The 26,389-nt window shown below is 25.8% G+C and overlaps 3 protein-coding genes across 3 annotated transcripts; 2 read left to right on the forward strand and 1 right to left on the reverse strand.

Moving 5' to 3' along the window:
* Nucleotides 1-1,573: 1,573 nt before the first annotated feature.
* On the reverse strand, nt 1,574-16,055 carry LOC112689164 (TBC1 domain family member 1). Its single transcript, XM_025562722.1, is given in 22 exon segments — nt 1,574-2,278; nt 4,560-4,727; nt 5,888-6,057; nt 6,124-6,376; nt 6,447-6,598; nt 6,793-6,963; nt 7,032-7,184; nt 8,670-8,783; nt 8,845-8,987; nt 9,047-9,183; nt 9,729-9,897; nt 9,969-10,179; nt 10,241-10,357; nt 10,421-10,538; nt 10,599-10,739; nt 10,814-10,871; nt 10,943-11,061; nt 11,166-11,309; nt 11,480-11,614; nt 14,344-14,550; nt 15,782-15,805; nt 15,807-16,055. Coding segments are annotated over 22 exon segments (3,636 nt in total). The 5' UTR covers nt 15,897-16,055; the 3' UTR covers nt 1,574-1,636.
* Nucleotides 16,056-17,103: 1,048 nt separating this feature from the next.
* Nucleotides 17,104-18,577, forward strand: LOC112689195 (tigger transposable element-derived protein 4-like). The gene is made up of 2 exons (XM_025562774.1): nt 17,104-17,660; nt 17,943-18,577. The coding sequence occupies exons 1-2, from the start codon at nt 17,385-17,387 to the stop codon at nt 18,033-18,035; spliced, it is 369 nt and encodes a 122-aa protein (XP_025418559.1). The 5' UTR covers nt 17,104-17,384; the 3' UTR covers nt 18,036-18,577.
* A 2,411-nt stretch (nt 18,578-20,988) lies between these two features.
* On the forward strand, nt 20,989-22,668 carry LOC112689110 (zinc finger MYM-type protein 1-like). The gene is made up of 5 exons (XM_025562632.1): nt 20,989-21,130; nt 21,275-21,436; nt 21,511-21,685; nt 21,758-22,053; nt 22,244-22,668. Exons 1-5 carry the CDS (start codon nt 20,989-20,991, stop codon nt 22,666-22,668), a joined length of 1,200 nt encoding a protein of 399 aa, XP_025418417.1.
* The last annotated feature ends 3,721 nt before the right edge of the window (nt 22,669-26,389 follow it).

Raw genomic sequence — 26,389 nt, forward strand, 5'->3', positions numbered from 1 at the left:
TAAGTTTAATATAATCTGTGGTTATACTATGAATTTAGAGATAATCGTGTATCTGAATATTCAATGATCAAACATTCAAATAAAATTTCAAAAAACTATTCCAGCTAATTGACTTGGTAACTAGTTTAACTAGTTTAAGTTAATTAGTTAATTTGTGATTACCGTAGTTAAATTCCACTTATAAAGTTAAAAATTAATTACATGATTTTCATCAAATACTTAATAATAAATATATGCTACATTTATTTTTATGAATTTATGCTATTGAACCTTTTGACTTTTTACCTGTATACTTATGAAATACAAATAAAATATTATTTTTATAATGTAGTTTATTATAAAATATTTGATGAAAATCTTGTAATTAATTAACGCTTGAAGATAATTGTTTACTAAAGTGGCCCGCCTTAGGAAAAAAGGTTGGGCATCATTGGTGTACACTATTTAAATGTATCATGTTGGTTAAACAGATAGCGGCCTTGTATAGTCCGCTGCAGACAAACTGGTTGTATTTTTTTCACGAAGTACGCGGCGGACTCGAATAAAATGTATACATTATACATAATTAAAACAATATATTTTAAATATAAATTATATTATATATAGATAATATAATAATAATTAATAATATTTTAATAACTTGACTATACTATACTAGTCAAATATATTATTAGAATAAAAGTTCTTAGAAACCTTCAATTAAACCAATAGTAAATTCTAGAAAATTTATCAACGATATTAATAACATCAAAATAACTTGTTTTGATACAAGAAACGAAGAAAATATATAATATTGTGTACAAGCTATAAATTGAAATAAAGTAATTCATTTAAAACTGTGCACCGAAAAAAGAACGATGGCTGATGAAACGGAACGATTGATTGTTCTTGTGCATGAATGCGTTTATTTGTATAAATCACCCAGATAATAAAGATGCAGTTAAAAGTAATTTTCTTTTTTTTCTTCTAGCTTGACTTAAGGCTTAAGTGAAAAAGAAAAAATTACCAGCAGTACATTTTAGTGCAGTTTTCAAACTGGTTCTCTTAATTGTCCGTTTTCTGTTTGACCGGACCTTAAAATGTCATATTACAAAATTTGATATTAAAAACGAAATTTCTTTAATCAAACCTATATTTTCAAGTATTTATACTAAATGTTGCTATATATAAACACATGTTCAGAGTAATATTTAATTCGATATTTAATTAATGTCTGCTACAATATATTTATCTGTTATAAATTGAAATAACGCAGTTACCCCAATGACGCACTAACCCCAACTAACCCTAAATAAAAATGCATGTGCTTACACTTTTATTAGGTATCCAAAAAAAACTTGATGTGAATTAATTTTCGATTTAGTGTTTTATTTAATTTTTTTTAAGGTTTAAGAATATTGATTCATAAGGTATTACACAACACATAAAAACAATTATGACACTCAGTTACACAGATTATAACACATAAAACAATTTAAGTATAACATTTAAAATTTAATTGAGAAAGACACTAATACAAATTAAAATAGAACTTATTACAAATAAATAAGAATAATTTATTGAATAAGTGGACGATACATTTTATAAGTACAAATAAATTTATACACAAAATATATATATAAAATATACACATTTTTTAACTTCCATTAATAGTGGAAGAATTAAGTTGGATATTATCATTATCATCTCGATTACAAAGTGAACTATCTACATCTATGGCAATTATATTAGGTAGAATAAATTTTCCATCACTATTACTCCGGACAGGATTAATTGTTCGTAATTTAGTTGTTCCAGAATAACACACATTCACATCTTCACAGTCCAATGGATGCAATCCATTATTATTTAAATTACTTTGGGTATTAAATAATTCAAAATTACTGTTTGTAGTTTTTAAACAATTTTTTTTGCTAATTCCCTCCCGATTTATTTCTTCTTTAATTGACTTCTTTATTATGCTTTTTGAGTCTGATAAAGACTTTTCCAATACAGGTTTAATTTTGTATGGTATTTCTAATTGAGATTTATTGAACAACCTATTAACATTTGTTTGTTTGTCATTTCGCCGATTTTGACACATATTTATTTGTGAAATTAAACCTAATACGTCAGGAGGTATTTCTATATCAGAATGAGTATAAGCTAGTTCAGATATAAAATTTCCCAATGTAGCCACTGTCAACTCTAGACTCTTTACTTCACTCTCTAAACGATTAATAGCAGAAATATTAGATGATCTGTTCATTTCCAAACGACCATTATTTGTTATTGATATCTGAAAAAAAAAGAGCATTTAGCTATTATAAAAATATAAGTATAAGTATTTTATTTGAAACAGCATAAACAGTAATCAAATTTACATGGCTATATTTATTTGGTTATAATAAGTGTTTGGAAAAAAACGTCGTTCGTGAATGCACATTCACGTTCATATTTTGTGAACGATACTCGCTTTTTTTTTAATAGACTGTAAACGTGAACGACATTTATATTTTTTGGAAAATTTAAACGAAAGGCGTTCAAATTTATTTACCATTATAAAAATATATGTATAATTAATAATGATTATATTATGTTTAAATATAGGCAATGGTGTACTTTTGAGAGGGGGTTAGGCATAGGTTAGGGGGCGCTAGCTTTCGTGAGGCCTTGGGCGAATTATACCGTTAGGTAATTATAAGAAAGGATACTAGGGTAGAAGAATAATATGACATTCGAACAAAGTGCTTGATCTGATATAAATTCTTATGATATATCTTTATCGTATTAACAACTAATCTAATAATATCGTGTTTTCTACGTTATCTTTTCTCGCTGTTTTGATTGACGACCGTGCGTGCAGAAGAACGATCGATGACGGTTTCTTTGAGACAGTGACCGTAATCTTCAAAATCCCCGTAAAAATAATTATTTATATAATATGTAAGTACCCCCTACATTAATGATAAAAATACGAATTCTTATTTTACATACAACATTATTTAAAGTTTATATTATGATATTAAAAAAAAATCAAATTTCGAGTAGAGAGGCTCTCATAAAAGCGCAAGGGCGACGCTCCCCCCCCCCCCCCCTCACGCCGACAATGATTTTTTTTATAGAACTTAAACGTGAACGAGTTCCTTTTGTACACACTGAATGTGAACCGAGTTAAATTTTTAAGTAAACATTCCAAACACTGGTTATAATGTGAACATTGTTAAATGTAAAATATACAACTATTGATAATTAAATACAAATTTAACTTTTAACTGACAAATTAAATATATTTTAAAGTTTTCATATTTATACTTCAATCTTAATTTTTATTATAAAACGAATATTTTATTTCCAATTATCAAATAAAAATAAAAGCTTTTGTGTTTTAATATGTTTATTAAATATCATAGATACCTACATACCAATTTATGTCATAAAAGTTATTGATTGTATGCTGTAAACGTAAATTTGTACATTCATAATATAATCAGTATTCATTTATACACTTTTAATTTAATCACTATTTATAAGACAGTAAAAATTACATTGAAAATAGTTTAAATATCATATTTTTATGCTTTTTTAAAATGATTTACATAAATAATATTTATAAAATATTAGAATAAAAAAAAATAAATGTATAAACAATTTTTTTTAAATATATTTAAAAAATACGATTTGTAAATATTAACTATTTACTGTAATATTTTGTGATTATATTAAATTAAATTTATTAATGACATAAAATTAACCTCAAGAAAAAGCCATCAATCTGAAAACGTTTTAAATGTTTTTAATTATATCTATATATATATATATATATATATATATATATATATATATATATTAATGGAAAAGACCTAAATTAAGAAATTTATGTAAATGCTTAGCCAATAACGACATTTTTAATTAAATTAAACAGCATATATGGACTAAGAATTAACGTTAATGTCCATTATTTTCCATTATTTAAAAATATATATATACTAGCTACTAACAATAATTTCTGACTGTTTCAGGTAATTGATAGAAATGTTAATCAATTATTATTTTGTCGAATTATAAATGGCCTAGTCTTGTAAAATCAATTTATTAAATTAAAAGAAGTTTAGGTTAAGAAGAAGGTGTTGACTATGGAATTTTGGAATTAAAAGGATATACTAGATGTATTTGTAAAACAGGATTCAAAACTAATAGATGTGATTGTAAAAAATTAATATTTTATGCAATTCAAAACGTCACAGCAGAATAAATTGTGAAAGTAAAATATTATGTATAATTTATCTTATATTTATAAATTTCTCACCCAGTTTTAATATTTCACTAAACAAAATTATCAATCAGTTTTAGATATTAAGGTAATTAATTAATTAATAGTAATTAATAATTAACTAGTCATAGTAGTCAATGTATTAACAAAACATTTGATTTTTACAATATTGCCTACATTATCAGTTAATGCCTAGGAATTGACATTATCGTCTATTAATGTTAGGCATTTATGATATTGGCTAGACATATACGTTATTCCCTAATTTACATCATTGACGGTTGCATATAAATATAAGAAACTTTACCTCTAGTTGTTCATGTAAAATTTTATTCTGTTGCATTAAAGTCTTATTCATATCTTCTAAATGTTTAATTTTTTTAATTTCAGGATTAGGCGTAGACAATTCTTCTTGTAAGACATGATATTCAACTCCATATTCCATTAATTGTTTAGATATATCAGTAGTAAATACCTTTTAAAAATATAATTCGTAAATTAGTGTAATTTCAATACAAAGAAGTATATAATTTACCATATTTTCACTACAGTTGAAATGTCAAGGGTGAGTTTAATTCAATTTAGGTATTTTATAATTTACTCTACATATTTTTTTAATTATTTTCAAATTGTATAATTAGAGCCCGAATTTAAATGCACTTAAAACCATACAAATATCCTCTAAAAAGTAGCCAAAAATGTCCTTAAATAATACATTTTACCACAAAAATTACATTAAAAATTAAAAAATGACATATTTTTTTTTATTTTGGTCATTATTTAACACACTATTTAATACATTAAAATCACATATACACGTAATACGAGCAACATCTGCGAGATAATACGAACTAGCTGATTATTTATTTGATCGAATACTGGTGACGTTCCATAGTCAATAATAAATTAAGATAAGATAAAATCTGAATCGAAAAATAGATTGATAATTTATGAAATAAATGAAACAATTGACAATTGATGAGAGATTGACAATGTGTATGGAAAACCTGATAAACATACTTAAATATCAAGAAAATAATTTGTCTTTTGATTTTATTTTGAATAGGCTAAATTTGTTTAGTATATCGAACAAATATGCATTAAAAACCAACAAAATGACCTTATAATACTAAAAATGCTCTAAAAATGAAAAAACGTCGAAATATGCAAAAAAATGCAAAATAAAATTTGTAGTTTTGAAGCCCTCGTTACATGAAACGAATTATGTTCTTAAAGAGCATTGTGTATGAACAGCCCAAAAAATGTTCACTTTGCATTGAAATTCGGGTCCTAGCTATAATAATAATATTATATTAATATTATTTAGTTATCAATTATTAAAACTAAAGTCTCATTTTCAGGAAAATACACTAATAAATGAAAGCAAATGTACCTTTTTTTATTTATTTAAATAAAGATGTGCAAGGTTTTGAACAAATTTAAGAATGATTTTACTTAATACAACCTAGCAAGTAAACTATTTTTAAAAACTTCTCTGAAGATTTGAAAAATATGTTTTATTAAAAGCATATGATGAGATACATTTAAATGTATTATTTATTATATTCAAATTTAAAAATTATGGATAGGTATTTTACTCTTACAAAGAAAATTAATATAACAATTTTAATGTACCTGTTTAATAATTTTGTCAATGATTTCTTTATTTACAATAGGAAAATCAATTTTAATATAGTTCATTATTTGTTCCATTCCATCACATGCAAGTAAATTATCCTTATGATATGTCAGCAGCGATAATATTATGCGAAAAAGAACATCAATATTTTCAAAAAATAGTATATCTACACAAAATATATAAGAAATAGTATTTTATTAAATTATTAGAAAGCTTAAAATAGTATTTTTACCAAAAATACGAGCAACAAATCCCAATGGAAACTGAGAAGCAAACATAGTCAAAAACCATGGTGCAGCATATAAAGTTGGAGGAATATCACAATTGTCAAAATGTGCATATAAGTCTGGATGGTAATCATGAAGGAGTCGAGATAATTGGTAAAGTTGTACCTGCAAAGCAGCCATATCAGGAAGATATTGTTTTCTTAATGAACGTCTGAACATTAAATGTTTTAGCATCATGTAGGCTTGTTCTTCAGACATCTAGATAATTCAAAATGTATATTAAAACATTATATTTATATTTCTTGAACTCAATGAATGTTTGACATACATGTAATAGCAAAACTCCAGCAACAAAACATAATCCTTGACAATATCCAACTTCAGGATCCAATAAAGAATATGCCTTAAGTAAATTGTACAAAGCTAACTGTCCAGGACCAAATGGTGACATAAAATATGTATGGTTTGGAAATGTTCTTCCTAATTAATAATAAGAAAAACATAAAAAAAAAAAATAATATAGATAAATTTGGCTAAAAATGGAATTAAATAAATTACATAAGTAATAGATTTAAAAAAAATAAATGTCTTATTAAAATGTATATATTATTTAGTTTGGACTTACAATTTTTTATTCTTTTATATTACATAATAGAAAATAATTTTAAACATACCTAAGTCAATAAGAATAGCATGTTGATATTTTGTTAATTGTTTTAATAATTGCTCATATGGAACATTAAAATTTGGAAATTTCTCCAAATCAATGGGAGAAGGAGCAGTTGTATTACAATATAATTCAGCAAAAAATATCCAAACATCTCCTCTTTTACTCCTTGGAACACCTATGATTATTAAACCAATTTACATTTAAAATTTAGTTTATTTAACAATCAAATAAAATATTTTTTACCTTGTCTTATAGCCTGACGTAACATTTTTACATCAAATTTACGATTTTCTTTATTCACAATTGTTTCCCAAACACCTAGGTATTCTCGAGCAGATGAACCAATATCATCATATTCCAATTTTATTCTTTTAACAGTTGCTTCTTCTTGTCTTTCTATAATTTTTTCAATTTTTCAAATTAATAAATTATATATCATTAAAAATATTTTTAGATATTAACAGTTAAGCTAATGGTTTAGAGATATTCATAAGCACTTGTACACAAATAAATAATTATTGATAAAAATAATAATTCCACAGACATTGGTAGATGAAAGAATGGGCGATAATCGAGGTACTACAGTGTAAAAATATATGGATAAATATTAAATATGTAGTTAATTTTAAGACATACAAGTTTAAAAAAAAATTAATATTATTAAGATTTTAATTATATTTAATTTTGATGAACATTCTTAGAGAGTATAACTTACCATGAAAATTAGTAAAGTTAATTGAAATGTTTATTATTAAAATAAGAATAGGAAAAGTGAAAACCGACCCAGTATTTGTGAATTCAGGCCTAAGACAGGGAGATCTTATGTCACCTAATCTATTTAACCTGGTATTAGAAAAAGTTAAAGAAACTAATATTGGTCCTCAGGAGGGGATGCCATTACAAGGGTCTCCCATAGTATTATTGGCCTATGTAGACAATTTGGTCCTTATAGATAAATCACAAGATGGACTAGAACACTATGCGACCGCTTGGAGGAGGCAGCAAAGAAGATTGGCTTACAAATAAACAAAAGCAAAACAGAATACATGATGGTGGGAAGAGATAGTATAAGAATGTATCCTTCCTTATGAGTGAGCAACCATGAATTCAAACGAGTCAAACAATTAAAATATTTAGGATCAGTACTGATTGAAAAAAATAAAACTGAAAAAGGAAATAGCTGCAAGAGTCCTATTGGAAAACAAATGTCTTTACGGACTTACAAAGATACTAAAATCAAGGTCTCTATTGAGAGAAATTAAGTTACAATTATATACTATACCCTATAATTACATACGGATCAGAAACATGGACATTAAGAAAAACAGAGGAAAATTAATTGATTATTCCAGAAAGGAAAATTTTAAGAAAGATCTTTAGCCCAATAAAATATTCGATAACTAAAGTATGGAGAATAAGAAAAAAACAAAGGACTGGAGGAACTCTTTCAGAAGTCAAACATATTGGATATAATCCAGATTAGGAGGCTAAAGTGGGCTGGTTAAGCGTAGTATAGTCAGAATCCACTACTGTATATGGTATTGGCAGAGAACCCAACAGGAAAGAAGCCTCTTGGGCAACCTCGTTTAAGATTAGAAAATATAGTAAAAAGAGACATGGAATTGTTGAACGGTAGCCCAAATTGGAGAACAAGAGTGGCGGACAGAGAGGCCTGATGAATTGGATATTTGACGGAATGGTCCTAGTTGCCGGTAATACCCTAAGAAGAATTACAATTTTAACCATTAAAAAAAAAGTACAGAGTAATGATCATATGGCCAGATAAGTTAAAAGAATAAAAACTTGGCACATATTATTGGACAAAGTTTTATTATAAATGTATTAATTGTATATAATATTCATCAATAATTAATAAACTACCTTTTAATTTAGCATTTTCTTTTTCCATTCGAATTAACAAAACTTGTTGATTTATTGCTTTTTTCCATAATGCTCTTAAATCAGCAGAATCTAGTTTTTTACAACTTTCAGTATCTGAAGAACCAAATAGAATAAGAAAATTTTAAATAAATATTTAGTTTTATTTAAATTTTACCTTTTATTTGTTTATTAGGGGTAACAACATTTTTGAAAATTGCTTGACGCCAACTTCCTGTATTCAAATCATTTTGTTCATCAGAATCATTATCTGAAGTTGAAATAGTAGAGGATTTAGGAGATTGACCAACTTTTAAAAACCTATAATAATAATTTTTATGGGATGGAAAATGAAAATACACATTTTTATATTTACTCACATATTCATCATTGATGCTGGGCTGCTATGAGACTTAGTTTGAGCTAAGTTAACTTCTGATTTAGGTTGTAACTTAGTATTAGGCATTACTTGCTGTGTCAATAATCTTGAACTTAAATCAGCTTTTTGAGAATTTTCCTGAAATAAAGTAGAATTATAATACAAATTTTAAATAATTTATTTATATAAGTTATGAATTGTTGATTTATATGTTATGGATAATTAAGAGAAACATATTGCAATAAATTAATTATAATAATAAGCATTTACAGAGTTAGAAGTTAGAGAACCAAGTGTGTACTCACATTTAAATTTAAAAATTATGCTTAATTTTAAAACTATGTGTAATTGTATAAATGTTGAAGATAAATATTAATTGTAAATTTTAATAAAATCAGAGGAAGTCATTTTCTATAGGATTAGTCTACTTATCTAGTTCACCTACCCTTAGCCACACAATGCAAATAATAATCAACTAAATTGTATAATTTAGACATGTTTACTTTGATTTTTAGACTTTTAGAATAGAGATAATTTAACTAAGAATATATTTATTAGTATATCATTTTTAACTCCACAATAGAAAACATTTTATAAGTGTATACTATTTTAATTAATTTATTATTAATATATACAAATATTATCTATAATGATTTGATAAAAGGATATTATTTAATAATTACCTTGTAAAATGCAGTGTTACTTGGTAAAGAATTTTCTTTGATTGACATTATTCCTACATCATCTTTTGAACTTCTCCTTTTCATTAATTGATCAAACGAACTAGTTAGTGAACGTTTAGCTTTCATGAAAATTGTGCTTCCACCAAGATACTGATTTAAAAATTCATGCCTGAATGTTTAAAATATAACTTTATGATTAATTATAGATATAAAATGATATAATAATTTCCAATTTCGAACCTATTTTCAGCTGAATCATGGATATGTCTCATTTGTTTGCTTTCACAATGTGTTCGCAACAACATCATAAGTAGTTCATTTTGTTCTTTTAAACTTATTTTACTTAATGTTTCTAAACCATGTAATTTAGTTAGAACAACTTCTTGATCATCTTCTGGCAATGTATCTAATTGTTTAAATATTACTGCTTGAATTTTGTGTTCATTAAGGTCTAAAAAATAAAAAAAATAAAAGTTCATTTTTGAAAAATTATATCAATATTTTAAACATACTTTCAATGTCAGAACATAACTTATGAAACCATACCATAGGACAATGTTCACATGATACAATAATTTGCTTTTCCTTCTTCAGAGTTTCATTAGTATTGTTGGAAGCCAAATTAATAGCTATATCATTTTGTAAAGTAAATTTATTTATTGGAAATGTTAATAAAATAAAATGCATTTTACCTGTAACTAATTCATTTGCAACTGATTCTGATTCACATTTAAATATATACCCAATACAACTTTCATTTGATGAAGAATCTCTACATGTGAAACCAAAATGTAATTGATTTCTAGAACCCTAAATATAATTATATTTTACATTATACAATTTAAAAAAATATATTAATTTATATCTTACATGAACACAATGAATTACATCTTTTAATTGTTTATGTAAAAGTATTTGTTTACGATCAGGACTTATTAGACGTAAATCACTTCGACCAATTTGAAAAACCATTGTTCTGTTAATTTCTTCAGCAATATTACTATTTTGTCCCTAAAAATAATATTAAAAATATGAAGTCGAAGCATAAAAAATAATTGTTTGATATTCTAAAAATATATACATACACCATTTTCTAAGTTTTTAACAGGATAATTTATGGATCCAGATCTTGTTCTTATAATTCTAAAATACAAAAGTTATACTTCAATATAGATATATGAATATATGAGTAATATATATTTTAATTTCTTTACTCTGCATCTTTTTGTTTTTCTGCTCCAAATGAATAACCTTGATTTTCAATGCCAGGTGATAAAACTATCATTGAACTTCGCCTTGGATCTGAAAGATAAGTTGAATTTTGATCTGAAGACTAAAAACAAAAATAAATAAATTTTTTGATTTTTATTCTAATTACATATCAATTAATAAATACTACTGATATTTTAACTCTACAAATAATGAATATATATTTACTTGGGATCCTCGTCTTGAAGAATTAGTACTACTTGATTTTTTACTTTTTTCCAGTTCATGTAGTCGAAATTTTTCTAATGCATCATCAATAAATGAATGAGGAATCTTTTTTTGTGATACTCTGATTTTACCGACATATAATACCTATAATATTTATTATATTTTATTAAATTCTAAAATAATAAAAATTTAACATAAAATATAAATCAAAAATTATTACAACCTTTAAACAAACATAAAAACTGAGATATAAGACCACTTATGTATTTATTTTAAATTAAATATAATTATGGTGTTCATATACATATAATCACCTCAAAAAAGTGAGAAGAATTGGGAGATATATCAGCACACAAGGATGTTAAAGTTTGTGCATTACTAAGAGAACGTCCAGTATTTTGTAATGATTTATGCGAGTTTTCTTTCATTGTGGTAAATAATTCCATTACCTGAAAAACCAATAAAAAAAAATAACTAAATCTGAATATTTTCAAACTACTGATTACCAAAACTAATGAATTATTGTGGAACAAAACAAAATACTCTCTAGGCATTCTAAATTTAGAAATTGGAAGATGTTCAAATTATCTATTTGTTTAAATACAGTATGACATACACTATCACAAAATTAAAAAATATCTATTATAAATTATATTAATTGATTTAATGTATTATTTTATAGTAAATTGATTTATAATAAAAAATATATCTTTAATAAATCTTTATTCATAATACAATAAATGTTTTTTACTTTAATAACAATTTGATAAAAACAAAACTCCTAAAACAAGTATGAATTAACCAATGGTTTTTACATCATTAATGATATTTAACTATACATTTATATAAATATATAATAAAATCTATAATTTTTTTTGCTTATATTATTCAAAGTATAAAAGGGAAAACCACCATCAACTATAATAAGTAAGTATAAATGTTATTAATTTATGGAAAGTTCTCCAAATAATACATAATTAAATGAAAATTATTTTAAATTTAATTCCTTTAATTCACATGAATATTTATTTCATAAATTATATTAAATTATAATTAAGTATACTATTTTATTTTATTTTAATACAATTTATAAAATAAAATGTACTTTAAACACATAACTTTCTTCAATTAAAGTTGTAAACTTTATTAGTATTATTTAATATTTAAATAAATTTTTATTAAAATGTATTAATATTTACTAAAATTATTTGAATACATTATTATATTATAATTTTAATATCCCAGTACTTAAAAATTTTCAGAATAATAAATAAAATAAAAAAAAAATCTTATGAGTTATACATTTTTAAATTTTTCAAATTAACAATTTTTTGTTTAGTAAATCTATGGAAAATAAAACATTTAAAATGTAACATAATTTCACTACAGTCGTATTCTAATTAATTCATTAACATACTTTATTGTTATGATATATTTTGTTATTTACCTACTATGAAATAAATTAATATATTCTATCCAATCTATCATAAAGTTCTAATTTTTCTAAGAAAATATTAAAATAATTATTTTACATTATACCATTACTACAATACTATTATATTTATCAAAATGTTTTAAAAGACAATTAAAAGTAATTATATTGTCACTAGAAACTCAAAAATATCAAAGCTATTAAAGAAAATTAAAATGCAAAAAACATAAGTTATAACTAGGGCTCAGATTTTAAAGCATAATAAATAACAAAAGGAGCATAAAATTGTACTAAAAAAGCAGGAATGAAGCATATTTATTTTTTAAAAAAAGTATGGCCAACAATTAACATGAATTAGTAATAAAACTAAATAAAAAAATGTAATTTAAATTATATTAATTTCAACTAAAAGAATTAACAACCATGTATTTTGTAAGATTTGTAGTAGTGAAACTGACTCTATTATCTGACAGAATAATTTTATACATAGAAAATGAATGCTTTACATCCACTGAAGTTATCGGTGCATACTTTATGCAAGAGGTTTAGTTTCAATCAAACCAATGATAATTCATTTTAGTTGATTAAACGCAATTCAGTATTTTATTAATATCTAGTAATTGCTTCCATCCTTTGTTTTACAAAAGAACACAATTTAGTTTATCCGGAATTGCAGTTCCAATAGCTTCATTTAACTTATTTTCTGCATCTAAGACAGTTTTTATACATTTTGTCAAAGACCTAACTATCTGTAGATCGATAATCTATATGTTTAATACATTTAACAATCAAGTCGATAACAAAAACATAATCCAATACAACTATTTATTCCGTATTCCTGGTGATCACATTTCTTATTAGTTAAATAAATTTTTTTTTATTACTATAGGATAGAACATATGAAAATTCCACAACTGAAATAACTGAAAAAGCAATAAGCAAAAAAGCAAAAAAAAGCAATTACACATAAAAAGCCCAAAAAAAACAAAAATAAATAAATTTTATTTGGAATCAGAAAGACGTGAAACAAATTAATGTATAAAAATTAGATTTCTATCTCATACATAAAAAAAAAAGCATTTGTTTTAACATTCAAGCCCTAGTTATAACTAATATAATTAAAAAAACAAAAAATGGAATATATAAACAAATATTCTAAATATGATACTAAAAATATTTAAATTTAATATTTATAATGGTTAATTATTATCATTATTATTGTAATGCAAGAAGAATGTTACTTAAATACTACTTAGTTTAAAAAATATTTATTTTAAAAAATATTAAGACGAAAAATGATTATATATTTTTTACGTTTATCTTAAATAATATACAGTAGTATTAACTATATAATAGCAACTTGTTCACCTTGTCCTTGACTATAATGAATTATGTTAAATCATGCATCTAACCAACATCATAGTCTGAACTCATTATTTTCAATGTTATTATTGAAGTTTTTACTATTACAATTGACCAGTAAAATTAAATTATTTATAATATTAAATATTGTTCATAAATAAACAATGAGAATAATATCTGTTAATTGATTTAAGTTTATTATACTTTTCATGAAAAATAAACAAATCATGAAATGGTTTAAAAAATGTTAATACCTATTTGCCTTTTTTTTTAAAAAATTTTAGCTCAAGACCAATATATCAATATACCATCAACAGAAAATACACTTTACAATAAATAATATACAACTTAAAATTATTTATATGAAATAAAAAATATACTTACTACATCTGGTTGAGTTGTATTATAAACATGACAATGAACATTGTTTTCATCTACAACATCTCTTATTGCATAGAAAAATGTAGCGACATCACCGTTGAAAAATGCCAATCTAGTTATATACTTTAATTCATGTTGAAAAATTAACTTATTTTTACAATCCCAATTTTCATAAATCATGAGACTTACGCCTTCTATTCCAATCCTTACCTGGTAAAACATAAAAATTACTAATTTAAACCAATATTAAAAATTTTAATTAATGAGAAGTTATTCAATTGAAACAGAATAATTACAAATAGATTATTTATAAAACATCAATAAATAATATTGAATCATTGAATTAATATGGATATATACATGTATGCATTAACCTAAGCATTAACTGTTTTATGAATAAGATTTGTAAATTTAAATACATTATGAAATAGTAAAAAAAAACTAGTATTTATTGAATAGGATATATTAAATTGTAATAAATTTCATGTCTATTTTAATTTTTATTTAATATTTTATTTAAATTTAATAATTTTATGTAACAAATTTCATAATCTATTATAAAATAAATATTAGATACATAATTCAATACTAAAGTATAATAATTTCACACGATTATACTAAATATACAGAATAAATTATGATACATTAAATAAGTGTACTTATTTAAAATAAAATGTATAATACTAATCTCAATTTATATATTAAAAAGTGATGCACAACAATATCAATATTTATAAATATTATTATCGATATCAAACAAATATACTGACATTAACATGTCAAAACAATCAAAGTATTTCAATAACAAAATTATTTAGATGTATTAGCAACAAGTGTTCCTTGTAAACACTAACCAACCAAAGCTGGCTAACTCAAAAATAAGAAGTAGATTTTCACCAGATCTAGTGAAAATTGGAATCTTATTTTTAGTGACTAGTTTTCTGAATTTATATTTGAAAAAAAAACATGAGAAAGATAACACAAGGGCACAAACTTAGAAAATATTATTAAATAATAAAAAATTTTTTTTTTTATTTTTAAATAAATATTTTACTAATTTTTTTTCAAGATAGTAAAATACTTATTTACAATTTATTTATTTTTTTTTAATTTATTTATTTGTACAATTTTTTTTTTCAAGAAGTACATATACTAAACTGTTATGAAAATGAATGATAATTGAAAATTACCTATAATTATTTTTTTTATCTACTAAAAATTAAAGTTTTTCCTTAATATAAAATAAATAATAATACAAAACCAAACATATTTAGAAACATATCTATTTTAATCTAAATAAATAATAAGTAATAATAATTATTTCTTGATTGTCTGATTCATTTTGATATGATAATTATTTTATTATACAAAGGCTATGCTAAAAATATATATAACCATGCACTATTATTAAAATATAGAAACAAATAAAAATTATAATTACTTTTTTGCGAAAATTATTTTTTTTTTATTTCTGCAATAATCCAAGGTATCATTGGGTTTGTGAGACGTTTGTTGACTGTACAAGTACTTAAATATTCTACTTTAAATTGTTTCATTTTATCGTCTTGTACGTATTACCTTTACTAGTTATTGAAAATATCCCATTACTTTAAAATAATGCAGAACATAAAAAACACTTCCATACAATATAAATCAAATGCATTGCACAAACATAATTTAAAAAAATACAAAACACTAAAAATTAAAGTCGGTTACTAATGATAGAATTTTAATATTAACTTTCATAATACAATCGTTTTAAATTCTTAAACATTAAACAGTAAAAATTAATCGTAATAATATAGTATAAAATATTGGCAATTATAAATAATCTTATTAGCCACTTTCAAAACAAAACCGAAATTATGATAAGAATGTTTTGTACACAAAAAAATAAACCGTTGTGATTCGACTATCGGTGCCGAGTGCCGACTGCCAGACGAGAACACGGGACAGCAATTCATTTTTATCATCTATATGTGTCTATATTCTACGGTTCATAGTTGTTGGTATTCTGTGACATTACAATTGTTATTATTCACGGATAATGTTACTATCAATACGTTAATGATATGGAAGGGAGATAATTTTACAAATTTACAAGGTTAAGTTTTATGTAATGTTATAACTATTACTCCATTCTATACGTACTCGACTTATAAACATGGTTATTAAATAATAATGCATTTTTTTAGGATTTTATACTTTTAGGATGGGGCTACACGAGCGTTTAATGTAGCGTTTTAATGTACCTCGTAACGCATGTTAATTTTGACGTCCGTTGTAGAATTATATTAATATTTATAGATTGGGCCACTCAACGACGTGTGTCAAAACGTACGTGCGTATGAACGGACATTGATTTTCGACTCTACGTATTATGCTACAACACACGTCTAAACATGTATACGTATGTTGTAGAAATGTGTTGTTTCGAACTTGAATGGCCATATGGACGCTCAATTATACAGACGTATAATCAAGGACGCAATTTCAATGAAAAAACTGGGGGTGCTGAAGTCCTTCTAACTTTTTCGTGTTCCATAATGGTTATAGACACCCCCAACCCGTACAATTCAACAGTCTGTGGCGGATAGGCATACATTTTTTTTACCGGGAAGGAATTGGAAGGGCCTAAATAGGCTAGGGCCCATAAAAAATAAGCCGCTCGCAACATATTATTATATTACAATATAATATACAGTGAGTTCCGCTTAATGTGATCACTAGTTTATAGAATCAACCGTTTATTAGAATCAAAAATGAAAATCCCAAACCAAATTGTATGCTACTAATGTTAAATTGACCTTTTATTAGAATCACTAAGTACCGGATAATTGAATCACTTTTATGAACAATCTTATCGTTTTTATGGTATCTCAAACTAATTAATTTATAAAAACCATTTTATTTTTGAATTTATCAGTATTATTGTATATCGTTGTACATTATGTCAATCAATTATCTTTGTACGTCGCGGCGTCGTGTACTTGTGTCATTTAGTTTATTCGGTTTATTGTTCACAATCAGACGTATTTTTTGAAATGTCGACCAAACGAAATGATTTAACTATAAAAGAAAAAAAAGATATACTCGTTCGTTTTGATAAATTGGATAAATGTTCTCAAAGAGAAGCCACATTAGCTCTGAAAATCCCTCAACCAACGTTAAACAAAATTTTAAAAAATCGTAAGGAAATTGTTGAACATGAAGAACAAAATTTGCCTCTTTCTCGAAAACGAAAACGAAATGGGCAAAATGTTGATGTAGAAGAATCTTTATTACGATGGTTTCAGCAAGCTAGAAATTTAAATGTACCGGTCAGTAATTCTATTTTATAAGAAAAATCTATAAATTTAGCTTTGCAATTAGGTGTAGACAATTTTAGTCCAACGATCGGGTGGTTGATTCGTTCGAAAAACAGAAACAATATTGTTTTTAAAAAAACATGTGGAGAAAAAAAGATGCAGATTTTCAAGCTGCAGAAGATTACTTAAATAATTGTATTGCATCGTCTAATTATGCACCTGATGACGTATATAATTCAGACGAAACTGGTTTGTATTATCGAGCTCTACCAGATTCTATTTTTGATTTTAAAGGGACTACGGTTAATGGATGTAAAAAACAAAAGCAAAGACTTACGATTCTGCTGGTTTGCAACATGTCAGGTACGGATAAAAGACGTTCTTTAATTATTGGTAAAAGTAAAAATCCACGCTGTTTTCGAAGCGTTAAAACATTGCCCGTTGATTATTACGCTAATTCAAACGCTTGGATGACTAGTATAATTTTTACCGAATTTTTACTAAAATGGGACAGAGAAATAAAAAAAGTAAGACGTATTTTACTACTTCTTGATAACTGTACAGCACATCCGAATTTACAAAATTTAGAAAACATAGATTTTAAATTTTTTTTAGAATCAACCGGTTAATAGAATCAAAATGACCTGCACCAAAGTGATCACATTAAGCGGAACTCACTGTATAATAATTTACAAATTGCTCATAGTACTTGTAATTACTAGTTAATTAGTATTAGTTATTTAGAGTGTTTAATGTTGAAGATTTATATTATAATAAAAATAAATAAATCTTGATAGTAATTAAAATTTACAGATATATCTTCAATTAAGTACAGAACTCGGTGAAAGGGCTAAGGGCCCCCATATATAAATATGGGGTGGGGCCTACCGGGAAAATCCCGAATTCCTGGTGGGCCTATCCGCCACTCTCAACAGTTACTAAAATAATTTGGTAAATAAATGAATATTTCTAAATTTAAATTGTTCACTTTGATTTAATATTTTTATTGCGCGTATAACGAATTATTAATTATTAATTACCTGTCTGTATACACAAATATTTCATCACATGATCACTTTTAGATTCTGGCTAAAGCGAAGGATATAATGGTTTTATAATGATGTTTGTATCTTATTTTTTTAAAACTTTTTCGGATAGAAATACTTGCCCAAAAGTTTTTTTCTAGGATTTTTTATATTTTAAATTGGCATGTGGTGGTGCTTTAAATAGGTCATTTTTTAAATCTTAATAGTTTTTCCAGGTATGAAAAAGAACTATTTATAAAAAATATATTTATACAATAAAAACTCTGTTTTTCTATACATAATGAGTAATGAATCTTTAAATGTAAATTAACATAAACACATTTGGGAGTGCTAATTTCAAAAATGCGGGTGCTAAGCACACCCAAGCCTCCTCCCCAAATTGCGTATATGCAAATAATAACATTGTGTTGGTTTTGAAATGTGTTGTGTGTAATTTTTCAAAATTCAAATTCAAAAATTATAATAAATTATCCATAAAAAAATCGATATGGTTAATATTAATAGTGAATTTCTGTTAAATGAAGTTCAAAAACGGCCGTTATTATGGGATACTTCAAATGAAGATTACAAAGACAAAAACAAAAAAAAATCAGCCAGGTTTGAAATAGCTTTGTCTTTACTATCAAATTCTAATATTTGTATCTTGCCGTTTTATATCATTTTCTATGTACGATAACTCATCAAATGAACTTATCAACTTACGAAAATAATTAAAAAACAACATTATCTTTTCGAAGTTGCTTATACAATTGAAGATAATGGCCATGTGACTGACGTTCAGAGTTAATAGGGTGAACCCAAAGTTTTCTCCTTTACTGCTGGTTTCTTAAGTTCAAGTACATCAAACACGAGAACGTAACAATTTATTTAGAATCCATTACACCTATGTCTTGTACCACAACAAATCTGAACGATCTATTTTTTCAAAAATAATGCATATAGGTATGGTCGTAATATTTAACGGTCTTATAAACAGATTACGTGCGTCAAAATATACAATCGTTATAACGCGCGTACGATGTACACTCGTGAGGCCCCAGCATTTAAAGTTTCAAATCTGAACCATGTTGATTGTTTTTGTAAATTAGTATAAAACATTTTTAAATTATTTGTATTTTATTCACTGTTTGTGACTTAAACAGGTGCATAAATCGTTCAAAAATCCTAATATGCTCACGATATAACGATATTTTTTTCGTATAATGTTTATTATTTTTCAAAGATACTCTCCGTTGAGTCAAATCATTTCTGTTGATATATTCATCATATGGAGAAATATATGATTTTCATAATTTGCAAATAATAATTAATATTGAGTGTTATGATGGCGCACAAAAAATATGACCTAAAAATTCGGTGTCCGATTAAAAAGGCTACAAAAATGGGTCTAGGATATTTTGCCGTGACCTTTTTTTAACCTATTTTAGATAGCCCAGTAAATATTTTAATGTTTGCTGATGATGTAAAACTTTATGGTCAAATTAAATCTTCTGATGACCTTAACTTTTTGCAATCTTACTTAAATATACTAATTTTATGGAGTCAACGTAACGTATCTTTCTTTAAATTATAAAAAATATAAAGTTTTAACTTTCTCACGTAGTAAAAGTGCTTTATTCAAAAATTATTTCATTAATAAATATCCTCTTGAAAGATGTTTTTCAATTAAAGATTTAGGCATTTATTTTGAATCTAATCTTTCCTTTAAGTTAAATCATAAAATGCAGTGGCGTGTCATACATGTGTGCAATGTGTGCAAATGCCACGGGCCCTCGGCCCGTGGGGCCGTGGGGGGCCCATTATTGATCAATGTTCCTCAAAAAAAAAAAGAATTAAATAAATACAGTTAATATGTACGAAAAAGTAAAAAAATTGTTTTCAATTTTAAAAGATTTTCATTTTCTCAATTCTGATATCATTGTTATAATCTATAAAATATATAGATATTGTATTTCTGTGATGTACCTACTGTATTTCTGTGACGGCGACTAAACGTTATTTATAGCAATCTGTTTCCCATGGTTTTTTCGTTATCTCCTTGTCGATTTTGCTTATCCATATTATTTTTATTTTTATTTTTTTTGTATTATGTATACCGGTACACGTATAATATAGACGTCTATGACATGAATTTACGCGATTAAATATTATCGTATAATATTATCGTATTACTTTTGTTGTATTATTTTGTGATAGTGCGATACTCAGTCTTGTTCTTTGTCGTCGTTCAGTGTCTATTGAAATAATTTACAAAAAACTCAATAAAATATATTATTTTATTAATTACTATTATAATGGCATCAAAATCTGCCAGTGGTGCTGCGAAACGCAAAATAAAAAAACAAAGAGAAGAATCTGTTAAGCGGATGCCGAAAATTGACACATATTTCAAACAAAACCACGAAGAAACAGAAGAGCAAGATATTGATAACCCAGGTATTTTATTAAATAAAATTAAAACTGCCAGTAATTCCGTCTCAGAACCAACTGCAACATCTAGCATTGACACTATTAATACTAAAAATGTTGAACCTAATATTTTTAACAGTTTAATTTGTGAACGTTTTCCTACTGACAAAGTTCATTTTAAAGAACCACTCAGTTACCAAGAAAAACGTTTTATAATTTCTCAAGGCCCTTGTCAACCTAATGGTCCATGTATTATAAAAAATAATTTAAATTTGTCAAAACTTCGTGGTCAAGGGTTTGATGGGGCTGCCAACATGAGTGGTGTATATTCAGGTGTCCAGGCTAGGTTAAAATCTAAACAAAAATTGGCTACATATACCATTGTGCTTCACATAATTTGAACTTAGTTCTAAACGATGCAATGAATTCATCAACGGAAGTAAAAACTTTCTTTGGACTTGTGGAAAAAATTTATACATTTTTTTCAAATAGTATTAAACGTTGGCAATTACTTTTATCTTCAGAATCATCAGATATTTCAATTACATTAAAAAGATTATGTACCACTCGTTGGTCATCAAGGTATGATTCTTTATTAGCTATTCGACATCGTTACGTTGATATTTTAAAATGTTTATCGCAAATAATTCTTAGAAGCAAAAATAAGGACGAAATATTTGAAGCAAATTATTTAAAAGTTCATATGGAAGATTTTCAATTTATATTCAGTGTAATTTTCATTGGCAAAATTCTGAAAACTGTAAATGTTGTATCAAAAGCTCTTCAGTCTCCTAAACAAGAACTGAGCACAGCAGTTTCTTTGCTGAATTCTGCGTTGATAAAACTCCAAGAATACAGGTCACAATACAGTGATTTTTTCGAAATAGCAGTAAAAATCGCAAAAAAAATGGGGTGTACCACAAAAATTTCAAGAAAAAAGAACCTGAAGAGTAAAACGATTTTATGACGAAATCCTCCAAAATTATTGCTTTACTTCAGCAGAAGAACATTTTAAAATAAATATATTTTATTTAACATTGGATAATGCAATAATACAATTAGAAGAACGTTTTACCAGTTTAAATAACGTATTCAAAATATTTGAAGTTATTCAACCGAATTCGTTAATTAATTTAACAGACGAACAAATTTATAACTCCGCTAATAAATTGGTAGAATATTATGATTCTGATTTATCTAATGCTCTTGCTGGTCAAATTTTATCGTTCAGATCTTGTTTTAAAGAAGAAATTACAAAACGAACATCGGTAAAAGCAATTACTGAATTACTTGTAATAGAGAACCCCACATTAGCAACAACATTTTCTGAAATATGTACAGCATGTATGTTATTTTTGACACTCCCTGTGACAGTTGCTTCAGCGGAACGTTCATTTTCAAAATTAAAATTAATCAAAAATTATTTACGGAGCACAATGTGTGAAGAAAGATTAAGTGGACTTGGAATTCTATCTATTGAAAACGATCGAGCTCGTCAATTAAATTTAAAAGAAATAATTAATAATTTTGCAGAAAAAAAAGCACGCAAACGAAATTTCCATTGAATTATTATTATTTTAGTTTTATCGTTATTTATAGAATATGTTATTTTATTTGTATGGAATTTCATCTTATTTTTTATGTAATTAAAATTTTAATAAAAATAGAAAGTACCTGTGTAATTGCATAAGATTTTAGAATTTTAGAATAAAAACTCTTACTTTAAATTTGAATTTATGTATCTATGTCTATATATTATTTAGAATAAAAAGTTGAAGGGGGGGGCCTTTTTTTGGTTCTGCACACAGGCCCATCTTTGGGATAAACCGCCACTGATAAAATGATAGTCAATAAATCTTATAGAATGTAAGGTTTTATAAATAAAAACATCACAGAATTTATAAATCACTTGTGTCTTTAAAACTTGTATTGCTCACTAGTAAGATCAAACATAGGTCATTAGTTTGGTCTAATCATTATTTTACTTATATTAATGAGCTAAATAATATTAAATTAAAATTTTTAAAAAAAAATGTTTATATAAATCACTGTCAAATTTCAAGAGATTCTTTCCATTTGGTTCAAGAATCTATAAATATTGATTCTCTTCACATTAGGCATGATTTAATGCAAGGGTATATTTGAGGGGGACGAAGGGGGCATTCACCCCCCCCCCGGCTCGTATTTTTTTTAATATAATACATTGATTTCATTCCCTTTCACAGTTCACCAAAAACTATGATTCCAAATTATCTTGTGTTAAACAATTTCTTAAACGTGTTTTTATAATTTTAAGTTTAGAAAACGATCGTTCACACGTTACTTGACTAAGAAGAATTTTTAAAAGAAACTTATAAACTCCGAATAATCCATTATACTTTAAAGCAGGGGTGGCGAACCTTTGACACGCTGACCAAATTTTAATGACACGCGTAAAAAATTTAAATTATTAAAAATTGTACAAAAAAAAAATATATATATATATACTATTTATAAAATGTTGGTTATAACTTATAAGAAATTCAAATAAACAAATGATAACTGTTTTAAAAATTGCAATATTCCTTATTCTTTCATATTTTTTGTAAATTTTAGTTTTTGAAAGCTTATTCGCCATAACAAATTTAATTTTATTTAATTAAATAGGAAAAAAATATTTTGACCAATGAAACAATTGCTGCTTGTGTTTCACTAAGAATGACTAAAATTTAATAAAAATAATATAATAAATCTGTAATTTTATTTTTAGAAAATGTAATGTCTTTAGGCATGTGAGCGATTTCAAAATCTAAAAAGGAAAAATTTGGTAGCTGAACCAAAAAAGGTTCGCAACTTCTGCTCTAGAGAATTCATATTGAACTCATAAATAACATTTGTTATGTATAATAAACATGAATTACATTTTTTTCTTGTACCCATTATATTACTATCATTTTCCTGAGAATATTCAAAATTATCTTTGATAATTATTAGGTAATTCAAGTAATTAATAAATAACTTTATTATAAACAAATACAGTCCGAGTATACCACGTACCCGCATACCTCTTTATCATGTCTAGTGCTCTTATTATAATTCACTAGAATTCTAAATAAAAATAAAAATTTTTTTTCGATGAATATAATACATATATATTATACATCATTTATAAATACTATTATATTTATACATTATTGTATTTATAATCAATGACATTATGTATAAGTATAAAATAGTTAAATATGATCAAAGCTAGTAGTTATGCGATTAATATACTAAAAATTGCATTATCAGTAAACAACCAACGAAATTTATTATTTGTGTTCCTTTATGTAATTTTCTCGTTTCAATTATTCAATTAAAATTGTTAAAAATAATAAAATTATTGAATTTAACTGAAACTACAGATACCTAATTGGTAATAGGACTAGATCTTATAATTTTTAAGAGGGTTTGCCGGGATTTTCCCTGTATCCCGGTGGACCAGTAAGCTGAAAGCGCCTGTATATATAAATTATATGCCCCTTATAACCGATGTTTTGTTCCCAATAAACGATGTTAAATTGCCTAAAACGAATACATTCGTTCGGGACTTTGCCTATTTCTCCCCATTAAGAGGATTCAACTGTATGGGTTCTCAAAAATGAGAGTTAACAGCACTGAGGCAATTTTTTGGATTTTTTATTAAAACATAATTTGTTTATATAATTTAAGATAAATAAATAGTGTCTTAAGTAATTTTGAACAGTATTCACTACAATTGTGGACTAGTCTTAAAAGTTAACCGTGAAAATGATAAACAGGGCTCTTCTTCAGTAATCCATGTAATTTTTCTAGTTTCGAATGATGGTATTGGAATACTTTTGAAATTGTATACAAGATTTTAGCCGGAGAAAAATAATTCAATTTTCAAGGCTACATAATAGTGATCGACACATGTTATTCGTAATACGCATATTAGTTATATTATTACCTAGTTTATTACTATTCTCATGGTGGGTGGCTGGGGAAGGAATGGGTAGTTTAGAGATTTTTAGGATTGTGGGAAGGGAAGTTAAACACAAAATAACCAATATCTAAGGAGGGGCAAAGCGCAAAAAAACTTTGAATTGTAATTTGCAATACGTCAGTAACAATTGCATTTCAAACATGCATCTACGTAGGTTTTAGGTATAGCAAATTAAGGTTCAGTTATTTAAGTGTTAAATAGTTCAAATAGTTTAAGTTGTATTATCTTTAATATTAGAGTAAATTAACCTATAGTAATACTTACAATTAACATTATTTGTGTTTTCTTGGTTGGTTTTTTCCGATATTTTAAATTTTAGTGAGTTATGAGTTTTTTTTTTTTTTTAATTGTAATATTTTACACACTTATAACTCACTTTAAAATTAAAATATTGGAAAAAACTGACCAAAAAAATACATATAATATTCTTCTTTTAAAGCTTGATTATAACATTACTACATTTGAACTACTTAACGCTAATTCGCTGTGTTGTACATTTGTCAGACGGAAACAACACATGAGGCTATGGCGTCCTCTAACCTAGGTTGACAACACATTAGCGTTATTTTATTGTGCCACATTTTACTGCATGTAACGCGTGGTAAAAACATCGACCAATACACGAGCGTTATGTTACCGCACAATATTTGGCGTTTTAAACAAAAATTCTTCAGTGTATGATAACATGACAGACGTGGTATCCACTTTATATCCAGCTCTTTAAATCCCGGTTTCATTATACAAAATATGTCTTTCTAGCAATTCCTTTTCTCATTTCTGTCCGTGTATGAATCTAACGTCTTATTCCATAATAACGGCCTTTCCTCTACTGATATTATCAAAAGATCAACGTCCAAAATATCTTCTTAAAGAATATGAATTTCTTCATCTGTTGAGGACATGTTGAAATCGATTGACATTGCAATTTGGCTAGTAGTACAAATACGACTACTATAATCAACGATAAATAACAAACTATCCGACTGTCACGCGATTATTACGGCCAATGTGAAGTTGCTCATTTAATTCAGAGCATATTAACAGAAAATATCTATTGCGTGGTATTTTTAACGCACGGTATAGTCAAGGTGCACGCGACAGTTTTCGAAATATCGCGCCATAATTTTACTGCGCGACACGTATGTGTTGTGCTCTATTCATTTTAATGTATTTTAACAAAACGCGCAGTAAAATTACGGTGCGGTAAAATAACGCTAGTGTGTGCTAGCCTTTAGAATATTGAGAGGTACTGAGAGAACATTTTACTGTATAACATATAGCAGGAAAATACAGAAGTA

This window comes from Sipha flava, unplaced genomic scaffold (genome assembly GCF_003268045.1).
Source record: "Sipha flava isolate LNK unplaced genomic scaffold, YSA_version1 42_pilon_pilon, whole genome shotgun sequence".
Classification (NCBI taxonomy): Eukaryota; Metazoa; Arthropoda; class Insecta; order Hemiptera; family Aphididae; genus Sipha; species Sipha flava.